General features: G+C 37.2%; 1 protein-coding gene across 23 annotated transcripts in view; it reads right to left on the bottom strand.

The window, feature by feature from the left end:
- The window catches only part of Ncor1 (nuclear receptor corepressor 1), a 143110-nt gene that overhangs the window by 95781 nt on the left and 31939 nt on the right, over positions 1-15390 (bottom strand). For all 23 annotated transcript variants that reach the window (XM_051180412.1, XM_051180428.1, XM_051180411.1 and 20 more), the window contains exons 4-6: positions 10861-11053; positions 4691-4873; positions 542-655 (exon numbers count right to left, since the gene is read on the bottom strand). In XM_051180412.1, the coding sequence (XP_051036369.1) occupies positions 542-655; positions 4691-4873; positions 10861-11053 (490 nt within the window). The remainder of the gene's footprint in view (positions 1-541; positions 656-4690; positions 4874-10860; positions 11054-15390) is intronic.

The raw sequence follows: 15390 nt of genomic DNA, 5'->3' as shown, positions 1-15390 counted from the left end.
GCATACAGTACATGCAGTGCATAGTGACACACCCCGTTCATCCTAGCATAAGAGGCACAAGCAGGCATCTGTGAGTTTGAAGCCAGCCTGGTCTACACTGAGTTCCAGTTTAGCAAGCATATAAGGATATCTTGTTTTGAAACAAAAACAAAACAAAACAAAACGTGCAAGCATGCATGATGACTCAGAACACTGAGCAGGCAAAGGTAAAAGGGTTGCTTCAACTTAAAGAGGCTAACCCAGTCTGCATAGGCAATTACAGAGTTCCGTGCTATCCAGGACAACAGGGTAACTCCCTGTCTCAAAAAATAAAAGAAAAAAACTACAGGATTACTGTTTCATATACTTCTCAGTGTGTATGTGATAACAGATTCAGCTGATAAAATTCTAATCAGTGAATTAATAATTATACAATATATAATGTAAAACATAACTCATGATCTAATATAATTGTAATAGAATATAGTCAAAACTGGAAAATCCAGAGTCAAATAGTTTTAAAGCCTATGTTGTCAGGAAAAAAACAAAAACAGACACTTACCCGATTCTCATCATAAATAATTTGGACAATACTACGGTGTTTCTGTTCCACAGGAGGAGGGGACACGGGCTTCTCTGGCTCAGGGGGTTTGGCTGCTTCTTCTTCCAGCTGTTGCTAAGAGATCCAGAAAAGAACTATCAGACACCTGCTGCAGATCACTAATCAATAGCGAGAGACAGCACATGCTACTGTGTACTTGTTGATTCTATAGGGTAACCATTTACTCAAGGATGAAGAACTCCAGGCAAAATAAACCAAATGCATTTTAATGACTAAATATCACAAATCATACCATCATAGACAGGCCAATGTAACACCAAAAGAGAAAACATTGACTATTTCAATTCTGATAATGGAAACATTAAAGAGAAACTAAGTTTAAGGAAAGTAACATTAGGAAAAGTTACATGTTACAGACATATGGTATTTGTGAAGGGTTGTTGTGAACAGTATGGTAGGAAAGGGTAAAAGGACTAATTTCAAGGTAAGAATAGTACTATGTCCAAACCCAAACTTTCTATTTAATAATGTCCTTGTCAAGAGACACATGAATGTGGCACATGAATCACAAAGCTGTGTTAAACTGTCTGTTCCCCCCCCTCCCCAGAACTTAGCAAGTATTGAGGCCACTCATACTTAAAGTAGGGATAACAACACTATTTAACATGTAGTATTTTGGCAAGGATTAAATGACCTACACACATACAGTACATATGCATACACTACAACTCTAAATGCTCAGTAAATATTACCTATTACTATAAACAGGAATTTGCTTTTATTGCCCTTTTTTCGGTACCTAAAACCTAGTACATGCTCAACAAATATCCACATTGATTATTAGGTAAAGATAAAATCTAGTATGAGGGGAGAAGGGAAAAAATGATCTGTACTACTAAGGAAGACAAACAACTGGGGATGATGATAACAAGGTGGGACATGGGGGGTTAACACAGAAAAGAGAAATGTGGGTTAAGAAGATAGTTCAGTTGGCAAAGTATTTGTCTAGCATGCATAGGGGCCCAGAGTTCATATCATCAGACCAACTGCAAAGTAGCTAGGCTTTTAATTCCAATGCTGAGAAAGCTGATACAGGTAGGGGGTCTTAATAGAGGGCTCCAGACCAGTGAGGAATGCTATTTCCAAAATTTAAGGTTGATGGCACCCGAAAAACAACAGGGCAGTAGTGCACAAGCCTTTAATCCCAGCACTCAGGAAGCAGAGGCAGATGGATCTCTGTGAGTTTGAGGCCAGCCTGATCTACAGAGTCAGTTCCAACACAGATTCTAAAGCTAGACAGAGAAACCCTACCTCAAAAAAGGAGAGGGGGGGAGAGAGGGGGGAGAGACAGAGGGAGGGAGAAACAGAGGGAAGGACAGAGAGAGAGAGAGAGAGAGAGAGAGAGAGAGAGAGAGAGAGAGAGAGAGAGAGAGAGAGAGAGAACAAAGTTGAGGCCACCCTCTGGCCCTCACCTGAACATACAACCTCATGTACACAGTCCACCATGCACACAGCCCATCACAGACACTTGAGGCTGTCATCTGGCCTCCATGTGCCACAGAAGCCTTCAATATAGACTGAGGCTGTCCTCTGGTCTCCATGTACACACAGAGAACATCATGTACACCTGAGGTAGTCTTCTGACCTCCATGTACAGACATTATCATATATGTATGCACAACACACATATGCAAAGATAAATGTAAACTAATAATAGAGTGAAGAAACTGCTCAAAGAAGTGATACTCTCAGCATTACCATGCATGACGCTCAGCATCAGGAAAGGAAAGAAAAGAGGTATTGGGAATGGAATACAGATTGGGGAACAAAGAATCAAATGACCAGGAATAAAACCCCAAAAAATAAAATAATTAAAAGAAATACCTACGATCAGATCGAATACAGCATATGTAGAGTATTTAAGAACAACAAAAGCTCATAAAAGTTCTTAAAATGAGCAGATATACCATATTTATAAAAGGAGTCTCATAGTCTGATTCCAATTAAAGCTCCCAGAAAAATTCTTTCAAAAACCAAACAAGATTTTTAAAGTTTTATGGAGCCATAAGAAAATACTAAAATACAATTATATAAGTGATAATTACCTTACTGTATAATAAGCATCATTATATATCTTTAATAATTAAGAAAAACTACTGTTTCTGTAACACCACAATAAAGCCAACAAGGCTGAGAACTGACCTGCACAAGCTATAAACGTGCATAGTAACAATGAATAGTCAGAATGAACTTTATTCTTCCTGTTCTTCTTAACATGTATTATTTGTATGTGAATCTGCCTGCTCTGCTCACACATGGTACATTTCATATGTGGGGGTCAGCGGGCAACTTGCACAAGTCAGCTCTCTTTACCATACATGTTCCAAAGACTAAACTACTCAGTTGTCAGCCTTGGAGGAAAACTCCTTTATTCATGGGGCCATCTTGTTAGCCAAGACTTTTCAATGAACTATACATGAAACAGAAACGCAAATTTGATCCCATACTTTGAGAATGAGGCAAATATGTCCAAAGAATTAAACAATAATGTGAGAAGCAGTTAGATATTACTGTAAGTAACCATACTCATATATACCCAAAATAAACTGTTTATCATAAAGCAGAATCATTTTCATCATAAAATAGTGCTAAAACAGTAAAACTTATATAAGAAAAGGCACTAAATTTCACGAGTTTCGATTTGGCAAAGGTTCCTAGCCAAGACAACAAAACCAGGGTAGGAGGAGGGGAGAAAATTAATGCTAATAAAGAAATAGAAAAACCCTCATAAATCAAAAGCAGTCTCACAGTTCCCAAAATGTCTAAACATGGTTTTACCATACGACCCAACCAAAAAACTGGTACATGAAAATGACAGTATAATAAAAAAAAAATAATAATGATTATAATAAAGTAGCTAAGAAAGAAAACTGGTTAATTTCAGTTTGTGTTTTCTACTTGCATTTTTTTTTATAATAAAGTGAAAAATGTAAGTAGATATGAGGCTGAAGAATTTAGTTCCCATTACTCACATAAGGAAGCCCACAACTACCTATAACTCCTGCCCCCAAGGATCTGACCCAAGGAATCTGACACTTTTTCTGGGCTAAGAAGGCACCCATACACATATTCTTAAATAAGAAATAAACCTTTAAAAAAGATTGATACAACCCAAATGCCTATCAATTAGTAAATAGATTAATAGAATATGGTAGGGTTCTACAATGGAATTAATTTAGTCAGTATCATTTTTAAAATGTTGATGCAAATACATCACAGGCAATTCTTTAAAATATGTCACAGGCTTCATTTTAGCTAAACAGGTAATTCATACAGACAGAAATAGACAAGTAGATTCCAGGAGACAGAAGAGTTAGAAACAGACACTAAATACTAATGAACAACTGGTTTCTTTTAGAAGTCACAAAAAATGTTCTAAATTAATAATGTTGATAACCTATAAAATTTATGAATATATTATAAGTACTGAATTGCACACCTTGAAAGTGTTTTACATCTCAGTTTTAAAAGGTGCTTCACTGATCCAGTTTTGATAGGCTGACTCTATAGTCCCAGCTACTCAGGAAATAAAGCAGGGGGATCATTTGAACTTATTAAGTTTACTGTCAACCTAGGCAAAATTTATTTTCAAACCAGGCAACATAATCAATAAGAATTTATCATAGAAACAAAAAACATCCAACTTCCTCCTCGAATAAAACTACTGAAAAAAATGAAATGCTATGCTAGGGAATTTTAACTGTAAAAATAATAATAATAACAATAATAATAGAATATCTAAACATAATACTGAAGGCATAACATGAAAATAAACTCAGCCTCATTCCTAATCAAAACCATGCAAATTAGTTAAACCTATTTCACATGCAAATTGGGAAACAAGCCTATATTATAAAGACAAGGATATGCACAAACTGGAAGGCATATGTGCTGCCGCTGGGGGTATAAAAATCACCGTTTTAGTAACCTTACCATCTAATACACACAGACACCATACAGTATAGTATAGCAGGGGAAATAAAGGGCTGAAACTAAAGAAACAAACAGCAATGAAGAGTAAGTAGAATACAAAGCAAATAAAGCATGGTTGCTTTTCATATCAAGTTCTAGGACACAGAGAGTACTTACTTGCTTCTTTTTCAATTTAAGGATCTGCTGCTCTACTTTTGCAATCTCTCGATCAACCCGATCCATACTCTGTATTAACTCTTCCTTTGAAAGCTTTGAAGGCGAGGCATTTTGGTCATCTCCACATGGTTGCCCAGCCAGTGGAGAAGACGGAGCTTCATGTTTGCCTCCAAATGCTGGGTCCTTTAGAAGAAAAATCATAAACAGCCAATGTTAGCATCAAGACTATCTTAACAGAAAATGTAAAATTTAAAACACAGCAGAGTCTGTCTCTGTCAGCATATAAACAGCCTTTATTGTGTGCAATGGTAAATGAAGACATGAATACATCAACTACCACCCCTGGGGTGACTGACATACACAGACACCATCCCTACCCTTCACCAGTAGTGTGCTATTTCTCTAATGGTAACGAATTCTCACAATCATATATACTTGAGAATACGTATAAAAAACACACAATATTTATACTACTTATATATATATATATATATATATATATATATATATATATATATTTTTTTTTTTTTTTTAAAGAGTGAGTGTGTGTGTCCGTGTGTCCCCATCCACTTTACTATTATCAAACCAAGAGTTTCTATCAAAAAAAAAAAGTTTTGGGGGTTCTATGTATCTTGATATAACCTGGTAATAGGCTACATGTTCAGCATGGTGAGGCCCTGAACTCTATTTCTAGCACCAAAATGTTTCCAGTATTTCCAAGAACCAAAATTGAGGCATGGAAGTCATACTGCAGCACATGGGCCATCTCTTTAGCATAAAACATCTTCCTGCACATCCCATTCTACCCGCAAATCTACCCATTAACACAGAATGGAAATCTCCGTACCAAAAACCTACTACTCTACTACCTCATACACACACACACACACACACACACACACACACACACACACACACACACACACTTTCCAGTCTAAGATAAGCATACAAGCAGTTTATTAAACACATAAGTTTTGGAGGGGTACTAGTTTTCTCTAGGCTATAGAAAGGTCGGAACAAAAATAGAAAGACAACAGAACCTAAAACAGCAAATAATGATTAACCGAGGAGGAGCAGGAAGCATGAGTGCATTAGGAAAAAAAAAAAATCACGGTCCCAAACATTTTGGTATACAAATTTCAGCTAAAACATTTGTAATGCTAAAAATCCTCATAACACTATGCACATAATGCAAAAAGATATTCTAGGTAAAATAAAATCATAGCTATATCCTAAACCTGTAGAACTTTATAAAAAAAGAAAGCATTAACAAAAACAGTAATAACTGTACTAAAATCAATAATATATTTACGAGTATGTTTACATTTTGTACATAAACTCCATCTGTTTCATGCTTCCTCTATTAAAATGTAAATTCTTGGGTTCATTGGCTTCAAAAGAGAATTACATTTCTTATAAATAAAAAAAAAAATCACATTCTGGCTGTGACTACTGCCATCAAATTTCAAACGTAAAAAAAACAAAGGAATCTGTCTTTATAGCATCACTGCAAAAAAATTCAAATCTTTATCAACATTGCATAAGATATAGCAAATCAGCTAGTTAATATTTGCAAAAGGTGATTACAGAATTTTCAAATTTTCTTTTGTTATGAAGTCTTTGTGACTATTTCTAAGAACTTTGAAACATTAATATACAGAGAAAAAATTTTCTGTTAATGCTTTTTTTCAAGACAGGGTTTCTCTAAGTAGTCCTGGCTGTTCTGGAACTTACTCTGTGGTCTAGACCAGGCTGGTCTTGAACTCACAGCTGGTCTTGAACTCACAGAGATCTCCCTGCCTCTGTCTCCAATGCACTGGGATTAAAGGCATGTACCACCACTGCCCAGTGAGAAAACTAATTTTCCTACAACATGCATATGAGATAGTTTGAGTCACAGAGATATGTATTCTGAACAACATACTATGAAAATATTTTTAAAAATTTGTTCTAAAACTTGCTTTATACATAGTCTAAAAACTTACAAATCACTAATTTCCTAAATCCCTCAGGATAAACAGTAAAAAATATTTAACAAAAGACAAATTTCTTGAATGTCTCCTTTTGAGCTTACAGTCTTGTACTGGAACAGCCTGATAGCTACTTAGAATAAGAATTAGATTTCCTTTTTGGGGGAGAGGGAGTGTGTGTATGTGTCTGTGTTTTTAATTATATACTTGGGTTTATTTGAGAGAGAGAGAGAGAGAGAGAGAGAGAGAGAGAGATAAAGCAAGAAGAGAACAGAGAAGATGGATCATAAAGTACAGGAAAGCATTAGAGGGATCCTGAGTTTTCAATCCAACTCAGGAGACATAACCTAAGGTCAATGAAGTTTTTAATAGCATGTTTTCTCAACTATAAATTATATATGGGATGATTAACTCTATGTCAGAAGATGCTATATTTAAATTTTGTTCCTCTTAGTGCAGCAAGGTCTTTCTTGTGAACCCCAAACACTATAACCCTGATATTCCACATGCTATGGTGTATTTCAACTCCCAGAGGTGCCCCTAAATTCACAAAGGGTTTGTGCACTCAATATATGAGCTCAACAACTTAAATGAAAGACAAAAATCACATGACATTCATCTACCCTTCCTGTAGGTTCACTGGGGTTTTTTGTTTGTTTGTTTTGTTATACTTGCTTTCTTATTATACAGTTTTTGTTTCCTTTCTGGCTGACCTACCTGGAAATAAATTATACATATACAAATACAAATACATATACATACATACACACACACACACACACACACACACACACAATTGCCTGTCTTTTAAATTAATTTTGGAAGTATAAAAAAGTATGTATGGGATTGGTAATTAAATGGAAGATCATGAAAAATTTGTTAATAACAAAAGGTGTCTGAAATTAATGCACAATGTGTAATGAATCTGAGGTTTCTGACAGTGCTTTTTCTATTGCATCTCACAGCCTTACTCCAGTTAGGTTCTGAACATACAAACACACTTTGCACTACAGATACCACCCTACAAACAGCTGCCTGAAACACTTGGGCTTAGATTCAGGACTACCGTATGTTGAAGCCGGAACATGGCTCAATGTTTAAGTCACTTGGTATGCAAATGTAAGGACAGGCTGGGTGGTGGTGACACATATCTTTATCCCAACATTAGATATCTTTATCCCAACATTCAGTAGGCACAAGCAGGCAGATCTCTAAGTTCAAGATGAGCCTGGTCTACAAAGTGAGTTCCAGGGCAGCCAGGGCTACCCCTGGAATGGGCGGTAGAGGCACACATCTTTGATTCTGGTGCTCAGGACATAGAGACAGGTGAATCTCTGTGAATTTGAGGCCAACCAGGTCTACAGGACAGCCAGGGCTACACAAAGAAACCCTGTCTCAAACAAACAAACAAAAAAAAAAAAAAAAAAAAAAGGGGGGAGGTGGGGGTTACCATGTAAGTTGCAATGTTTTTACTATACAAAGTTTTCTAATCAGATAGAAACAAAATGGTTTAGTTAAAGAAATAAAGACTTAAATTATTTCCATACTCTCATTACTTAATATGTATCAAATGATATATCTTTACACTGTGTTACAATGTTTGATTTTAGACATTACTGGTTGAGCTGCTTGTCTGAGTTTCAGAATAAATTAACTTTGGCCAAGCATAACAGCTCAGGCCTCTAATCCTAGCACTGGGGAGGTAGAAGTAGAAGGATTAGGAATTCAAAGTCAGTCTTGTCTAGAAAAAGCAAATGTGAAGCCAGCCTGGGCTATGAGATCTTGTATTAGAAAGCATTGAGGGGCAGGGTTCACTAATTCAATATTGAGTTGAGATTAATTCAAAATTTCCAAAAAATTTTGAAATTGCACCAACCATATTTCTGCCATTTGTACAAACAAGCATTTGAAGCACTTACAATTACAAAACCAAAATTCCAGTAAACCCTGAGAAACACTACATTATCGAGTATTCAACGAAGATTTACTACTCTGTGTAAAATAAAACAAGCAGCAGAGTGTGGTGGCTTACATCTGTAATCCATGCACTTTGGAGGCACAGACAAGATTACCACAAATCTGAGACCAGCCAGGCCAGAGAACTGGCCCAGCAGGTAAAGGCACATATTAATTACCAAGCCTTACAATCTGAGTGTAACAGGATCCACACACACATGTGCACGCTGCAATAAAAATAATTTACCCTAAAATTGGAGAGATGGCTCAGAGGTTAGAATGCAGACTGCTCTTACAGAGGACCCAAGTTCAGATCCTAGCATTCATGTCATACCTGGTAACTCCAGTTGCAGAGGGTCTGATGTCCTTTTCTGGCTTTCTCAACTATCTACACTGACATGTCCACATAAGCGCGCGCGCGCACGCACACACACACACACACACACACACACACACTTCAAATGTTACTTAAAATTGTTAAAGACAAAAATGATTTGAGAAACCATTAATATATATTAGTAAAACGGTTACAAGGGTAGAAACATAGCTCAGATCACAAAAAAGAAAATGTTAATGTCTCACTATTGAAGTTTCTTAAATTGTTTACTCTAAATATGCTAAATATCTGCTAATGTACATATTTAATGAGATGAAAAGCAGATAATCAAAACTATGTCCACGGCAATGTAACAATAACATGAGGCAAACATTCACAAAGGTAATAAACACAAGGGGGAAATTATTTGATCTCAAAAAAAACTGTAAGTTGACATATTTTTCAAAATGTCATTATATTTAATATTTAAAGCAGTTAGATGACAATGATTTAGTTATAATTAATAACATTATATACTTGAAAGCTAAGATTTTAGTTGCTAATGACACAAAATACATGAAGTGATAGATACATCAATTATTTGATTTAATCATTCCACATTGTACAAATATCAAAAAATATCACACTGTACACTGTAACTATAACCAGCTTTTGTTAACAACCAATGAGAACAGGAGGTTGTCATAGACATGTTATAAATTACAGAGAATTTTTTTCTTTTAAAAATCTTTCTTTTCTTTCTTTAAAAAATAATAGCAGCAGACAGGTGGTGATGACGCACAACTTTAATCCCAGAGCTTGGAAGGTGGAGGCAGGTGAATCTCTGTGAATTTGAGACCAGCCTGGTCTACAGAGCTAGTTCCAGAACAGACTCCAATGCTATACAGAGAAACCCTGTCTTGAAAACACTTAAAAAACACACACACACACACACACACACACACACACACACACACACACACACACACACACACACAAAACAGCACTCAGAAGGCAGACAGATCTCAGTGAGTTTGAGGCCAGCCTCGTCTACAAAGTGAGTTCCAGGACAGACAGCCAGAGCTGTTACACAGAGAAACCGTCTTAAAAAGCTGAAAATAAATAAATAAATAGACCCAGCAACAAGAAGGATTGGTTCCTGCAGTATTGGGAAATCAGCCCCAAAGCTTAAGTGTCCAACAGTTATGTAACTCCAGAACCAAGATAAAAATCATAAATAGTCACTTTAGATAAAACTTACCCTATGTATCCATGTAACTATGTATTCCATGTTAATAAATTAAGAGGGCTGTTTAAAAATTTACAAAACTTGCCAGGCATGGCAGAGTACTGAGAATTCAGAAGCAGGATTTCTGTGAATCACTTTGATCTACACAGTGAGTTCCAGAACATCTGGGCTAGATATGGAGACCCTATCTCAAAGAAAGGGGTAAAATATTTTCCACCAAACAAAACACAGACAACAAGGGTGCTTGCTGTGAAGCCCCATGACCTGAGTTCATTCCCTGGGACCCACAGGTGGAAGGAGACATTGACTCCTAAATTTATCCTGTGCTCCACCCACATGCATAAGCCCTCCCTGGCACCATACAAACAAGACAAATTTGACAAAACTGACAGTCTTCAGTGCCTCTGTAGAACAAAGCAGCACAAAGTACATGTGAATCAGTCAGAAAAGACTTCATTTAAATCCCCAAACTGTTTTCACGTAACAAAAAGTCAAAGGTGCTAACTGAAATCTGGAGCACTTAGTCTGTGGTTTACAGTTTGGCTCAACAACATTTTACTCCAATAGCACTAACCTTTTGAGGCCACTGTGGGCTTTTCTGTTTTAGGCACTGTGCCTGAAATATGGTTACATAAACATTATAGACCTAAGCTCGATGAGCAAGAACACAGACAGTTACCTTCTTAGCATCTGCAGACGACCTCAACCCTTCTGGCAGCGTGTGAACTAAAGGTAAAACTGCAGCACTGACACGCTGGAAATGGGCATCAGGAACCGGCTCCAGGCGTGGCCGCTTGGACTCCAAGGAATCATGATCCACCGGTGAGGGTCCTGAGTGGAATTGTTCGTACCCACTTCTTCTTTCCTGCGGCCTAACACATAAAAAGGAAAAAAACACTTGAAAATTGTGAAGTGACATTTAACTCCTTGCAAATACCTCAGTGAGACTTCAGAATGAATGAAAGGTTATGCTTACATTCAAAGTGAATTGCTGCTCTCTCTACCTATGCCAGAGTAATATCCAGGTATGCCCAACTCATTGTCCATACACCATATACATCCCAGGAAAGCAATGCATGAAGCATAACACATTCGTAGATAATGAAGTCATGTCACAATGTCAAAAGCCTAGAGACACCTGAACTTCACCTGAATATTATTAACACTTCTAACTGAATGTGTCTTTGAAAAGAGGAAGTTCTATAGACAAATTTAGAAATGAAAGTACAAGGACCCGAGTTTGGAACACCAGCACCTATGTAAAGCTGGCCCCCTGCCCACACTCATGTGCACATGCACAGATACAGGTTTTTTGTTTGTTTGCTTGTTTTGGGTTTTTTATTTTGTTTTGTTTTGTTTTGTTTTTAAATAAGACTTTTAGCCAGGTGGTGGTGGTGCACACATTTAATCCCAGCACTCGGGAGGCAGAGGCAGGTGGATCTCTGTGAGTTGGGGGCCAGCCTGGTCTACAAAGTAAGTTCCAGGACAGGCGCCAAAGCTATAGAGATCCATTATTAAAATTTTAATTCAATATAACATTGCTTAATACGAATTTTTAAATTTTACCTAGGCTTATAACTACCAGTCCTTTACCTTGGCTTTCATTCTTTGTTTAGCTAGATGTCATTGCCTACAAATTCTATAATAAGTTTTAGACGCTCAATGTTTTCATGTCTAAAAATACCTGCTTGTTGCTTTAAGGCTTAATTTTGTCTGGTATGATATTCTTAGATCTTAATTTCTTTTTTCTCAGGATTTTAAGCTATTACTTCATTATCTCCCACCCCTAACTGAGCTCTATTCAAATTTAGAAGCAAACACTGTTCTACCCTGATAAGAACCTGCATTGCTACCTGAATTCCTGAGTCTTTTACTTATTCTTGAACTTTAATATTTTAACCAGTAATGTGTCCCTCAATTTCCTCTTGTTCATGGGCACTGTAGCAGCCCTTCTCTTCAACGTGAAATTGTCCAAGAAATTTTTCCTTGCCATTTTCTTGTTGAAGGCCATGTGCTTGTTTGCTCTGAGCATGAAGATGTAATGGAAATGGCTTTCTTACAATCCACACTATACAGGAGCTAAAAGAGAAAAACTCAGTCTTGTTCTAACAACCTTTGTTGAGAATCCTGATCTACTATGACAGACATGTAAGACACTCCTAGATAGCCTATTACTATACAAACTGACACATCATAAATAACCTTCATGCAGCTTCTGAGAAATCAGGTGAAATAACGGAAATTCTCAACACATCATTTACCATCACCCCATTAAAAGGTGACAATTGGTATGTTAAGTTGTTCTACTACAGTATTCTTTGTATTATCTACATATATTCTTCAGAAACATCCGTTACATACTTGAATATACACAATATTTTTTTTTCCTGTGCTGGAGATGGAACTGAAGGCCTCAAGCTTGTCTGGCATGTGCTGTATCACTGAGAGATGTCCCACACTCCCTAATGAAATTTACTTTTAAACCAACAACTTGAGAGAGGGAGAAAGAGAGGGAGGGAAAGAGGAAAGGAGGAGAGGAAAGAGACAGAGAGAGAGAGAGAGAGAGAGAGAGAGAGAGAGATTGAGATTATAATACTCTGGTAAGAGTATAAACTTGTATAGCCACTTTGGAAATCATCTGGGGATTCCACAACAAAGTAGATATGGACTTACCACATGACCTAGCCTTACCAATTCTAGGCATAAGCCCTAGAAAATCTATATCCTTCAAAAGAGACACTTCCACATCTATGTTCACTGAACCTCTACTCACAAAAGTGAGAAAATAGAGCCATCGCAAATGTCTATCGTCTGATGAATGAAAATGTATGCAACTATGGAGAAAAATCAAAGTAGTTGTAGGAAAATGGATGGAACTGGAAATTATACTGAGTGAGGTAACCAAGACTTAGAAAGACAAGCATCACATGTTTTCTCTTACATATGGATTCGGGCCCTGAGTCTTTTGTTTTGTGTTTATCTGAGTACCTAAGAAACCAGAATGGGAACAATAGTGTGGAAGTCACTGGAAGGCAAGCAAAAGAGTACCATATATGTTAAATGGGGAGGGAGGATGTTCAAAGTATAAAGTATTAACAAAGAGAGGAATGGGGATGAGGAGAAAAGGTCAAATAAAATAAAGAGGGTATGAGAAAAACACAAGGTAACCGATTATCCTTTGTTAAAAAAAAAAAAAAAAACAAAGAAAAGTCTGAAGGCAGTAACCCTAAGGCTTGACAATGCAGGTCCAAGAAACAATGGGTCACTAAACAAAAATCCCAGTGCCAAATGAGGTATGTCTTTGTGGGAGATGGCCAGAGAGGCTCCAGAGGTCACCAAAACAATACAGGTTCTTGCTATTCCTCTTGGCTACCTTCCAAACCCAGCTGGTATGATCCTATTGCTACAGACATTTAAAAAAAAAAAAAAAAAAAAAAAAAACCTTGGGTACAAGGTGTAGAGAAAGCGAGTTGACACTGGGCTGGAAAATTCTTCTCTAATGGCTGGGTCTCATGGTGCCAGATGGTGTAATGCAGGGGTAAAGACACTGATAGTCTATCCAGCTTCTAAATCTACAAACCAGATCAATAGATCAGGCAAGATATGTTAACTGATGAGATGGTAGCAGGAATATTACAGGGATAACAACTAAGTGAACAGAGACCTTAAGAGCCATATAGAAGTTTAGGTAACATGGCACTGGTGTGGACACCAGGAATGACTTAGTTCAAATGACCACTACTGCAGTATGTTCAAATAACCATGAACAAACAATAAAGGTAACTGTTATTCAACTCATTATGTAACCAGTTCTGGAAAAAAAGAGTCACTTTTGTGTGATTCTCTATAAAATGTCCTTAGGTGCATGCTCTTGCCTATAATAAACTATGTATCTATCATTTGTCAGCCACTCTGTACATCTTCTATAATCTCCTGGCTCCCCTCACCCCTCCATGTCCAGACCCTGAACTATGAACCTAGCCATGAGCTCCCTTATTGGATTTAGGACTTGCTCTACAAGAGGAATTTCATACCTAATACTGTAAGTCAGGTTCAAACACATGACTGAAAAGGTCTCCAGAAGAACCTAAAGTGGCCACTTAGCTAAAGTGATATAACATCAAAACATCACCTAAATACCTGTCCATAACCACAAACAAGGGCTTAAACAAGAGAGTCCTCTTCTTATAACAAATGAAGGCAAACACAAAGACCCATGGCTGTAAAACATGTGAGAATAAGGACAAGACATTTATATCACCCCTTTAAGGATTGGAGAACACTGTAGAAGAGAAGATAGAAATAATGCAATGGCCAGAGAATGGGGGAAGAAACTGCAAAATAGCATCTTCCAAGTATGACAAGATCATGGCAACCAAAAACTCACAGCAACAGTCTATACCAGCACTGGGTCCACAGGTACTCCTAACAGTCAAGTATAGAGGTGGAAAGGCCTATGACATACTGCTCATCTAAAAGCAACCAACAGATTCTGGTAGAGGCATAGTATTTAGTTGCGCAGCCACTAGTGAGCCCACAGGCTCTGGAGGTTGTCACACAGATGGCACTAATAAAATTCTGAAACATAAAACAAAGCCAAACTAATAGATGGGGAAATGATTTGCAGGAAGGAAAGAGGGCCAACAGAAATGGGAGAGAAATGGAAAAGAGGAGAGACTGACCTGAATACAAGTATGTATGCATAAAATTGTGAGAGAATAAACTTTACTAATGGGCCGAGCATAGTGGCACTCAGGAGGCAGAGGCAGGGAGATCTCTGTGAGATTGAGACCACCCTGGTCTACACAGCAAGTTCTAAGAAAGCCAAGACTACAAGTGAGACCCTGTCTCAAAACAAATAAAAATTGGGCTGGAGATATTGCTCAGCAGATAAGATGATTGCCACCAAGCCTGACAACCTTAGTTTTATCCCTAAGATCCATAAAGTAGAAGAGAATTGATCCCAGCCACCAAGTTATCTTCTGACTTACACATATGAACCATTATACATGGCATACTCCCATATACATAAATGAAAGCAAGTAAATTTTTATTTAAAATGTAATCATGTAATTTTTTTTAATGGAACAACAAAAATCAGAGATGCAAGCCAGGTGTTATGGCAGAGACCTGAAATTCACAAGTACATGGGAGACTAAAAAGGAAGATCTAGAACTCAAAAAAAAAAAAACCAATACAAGAACTTAAA

This window comes from Phodopus roborovskii, unplaced genomic scaffold, assembly GCF_943737965.1.
Source record: "Phodopus roborovskii unplaced genomic scaffold, PHOROB, whole genome shotgun sequence".
NCBI classification, from domain to species: domain Eukaryota; kingdom Metazoa; phylum Chordata; class Mammalia; order Rodentia; family Cricetidae; genus Phodopus; species Phodopus roborovskii.
Note: the sequence above shows the minus strand (reverse complement) of the source record. Positions and strands in the feature narration are given on the sequence as shown.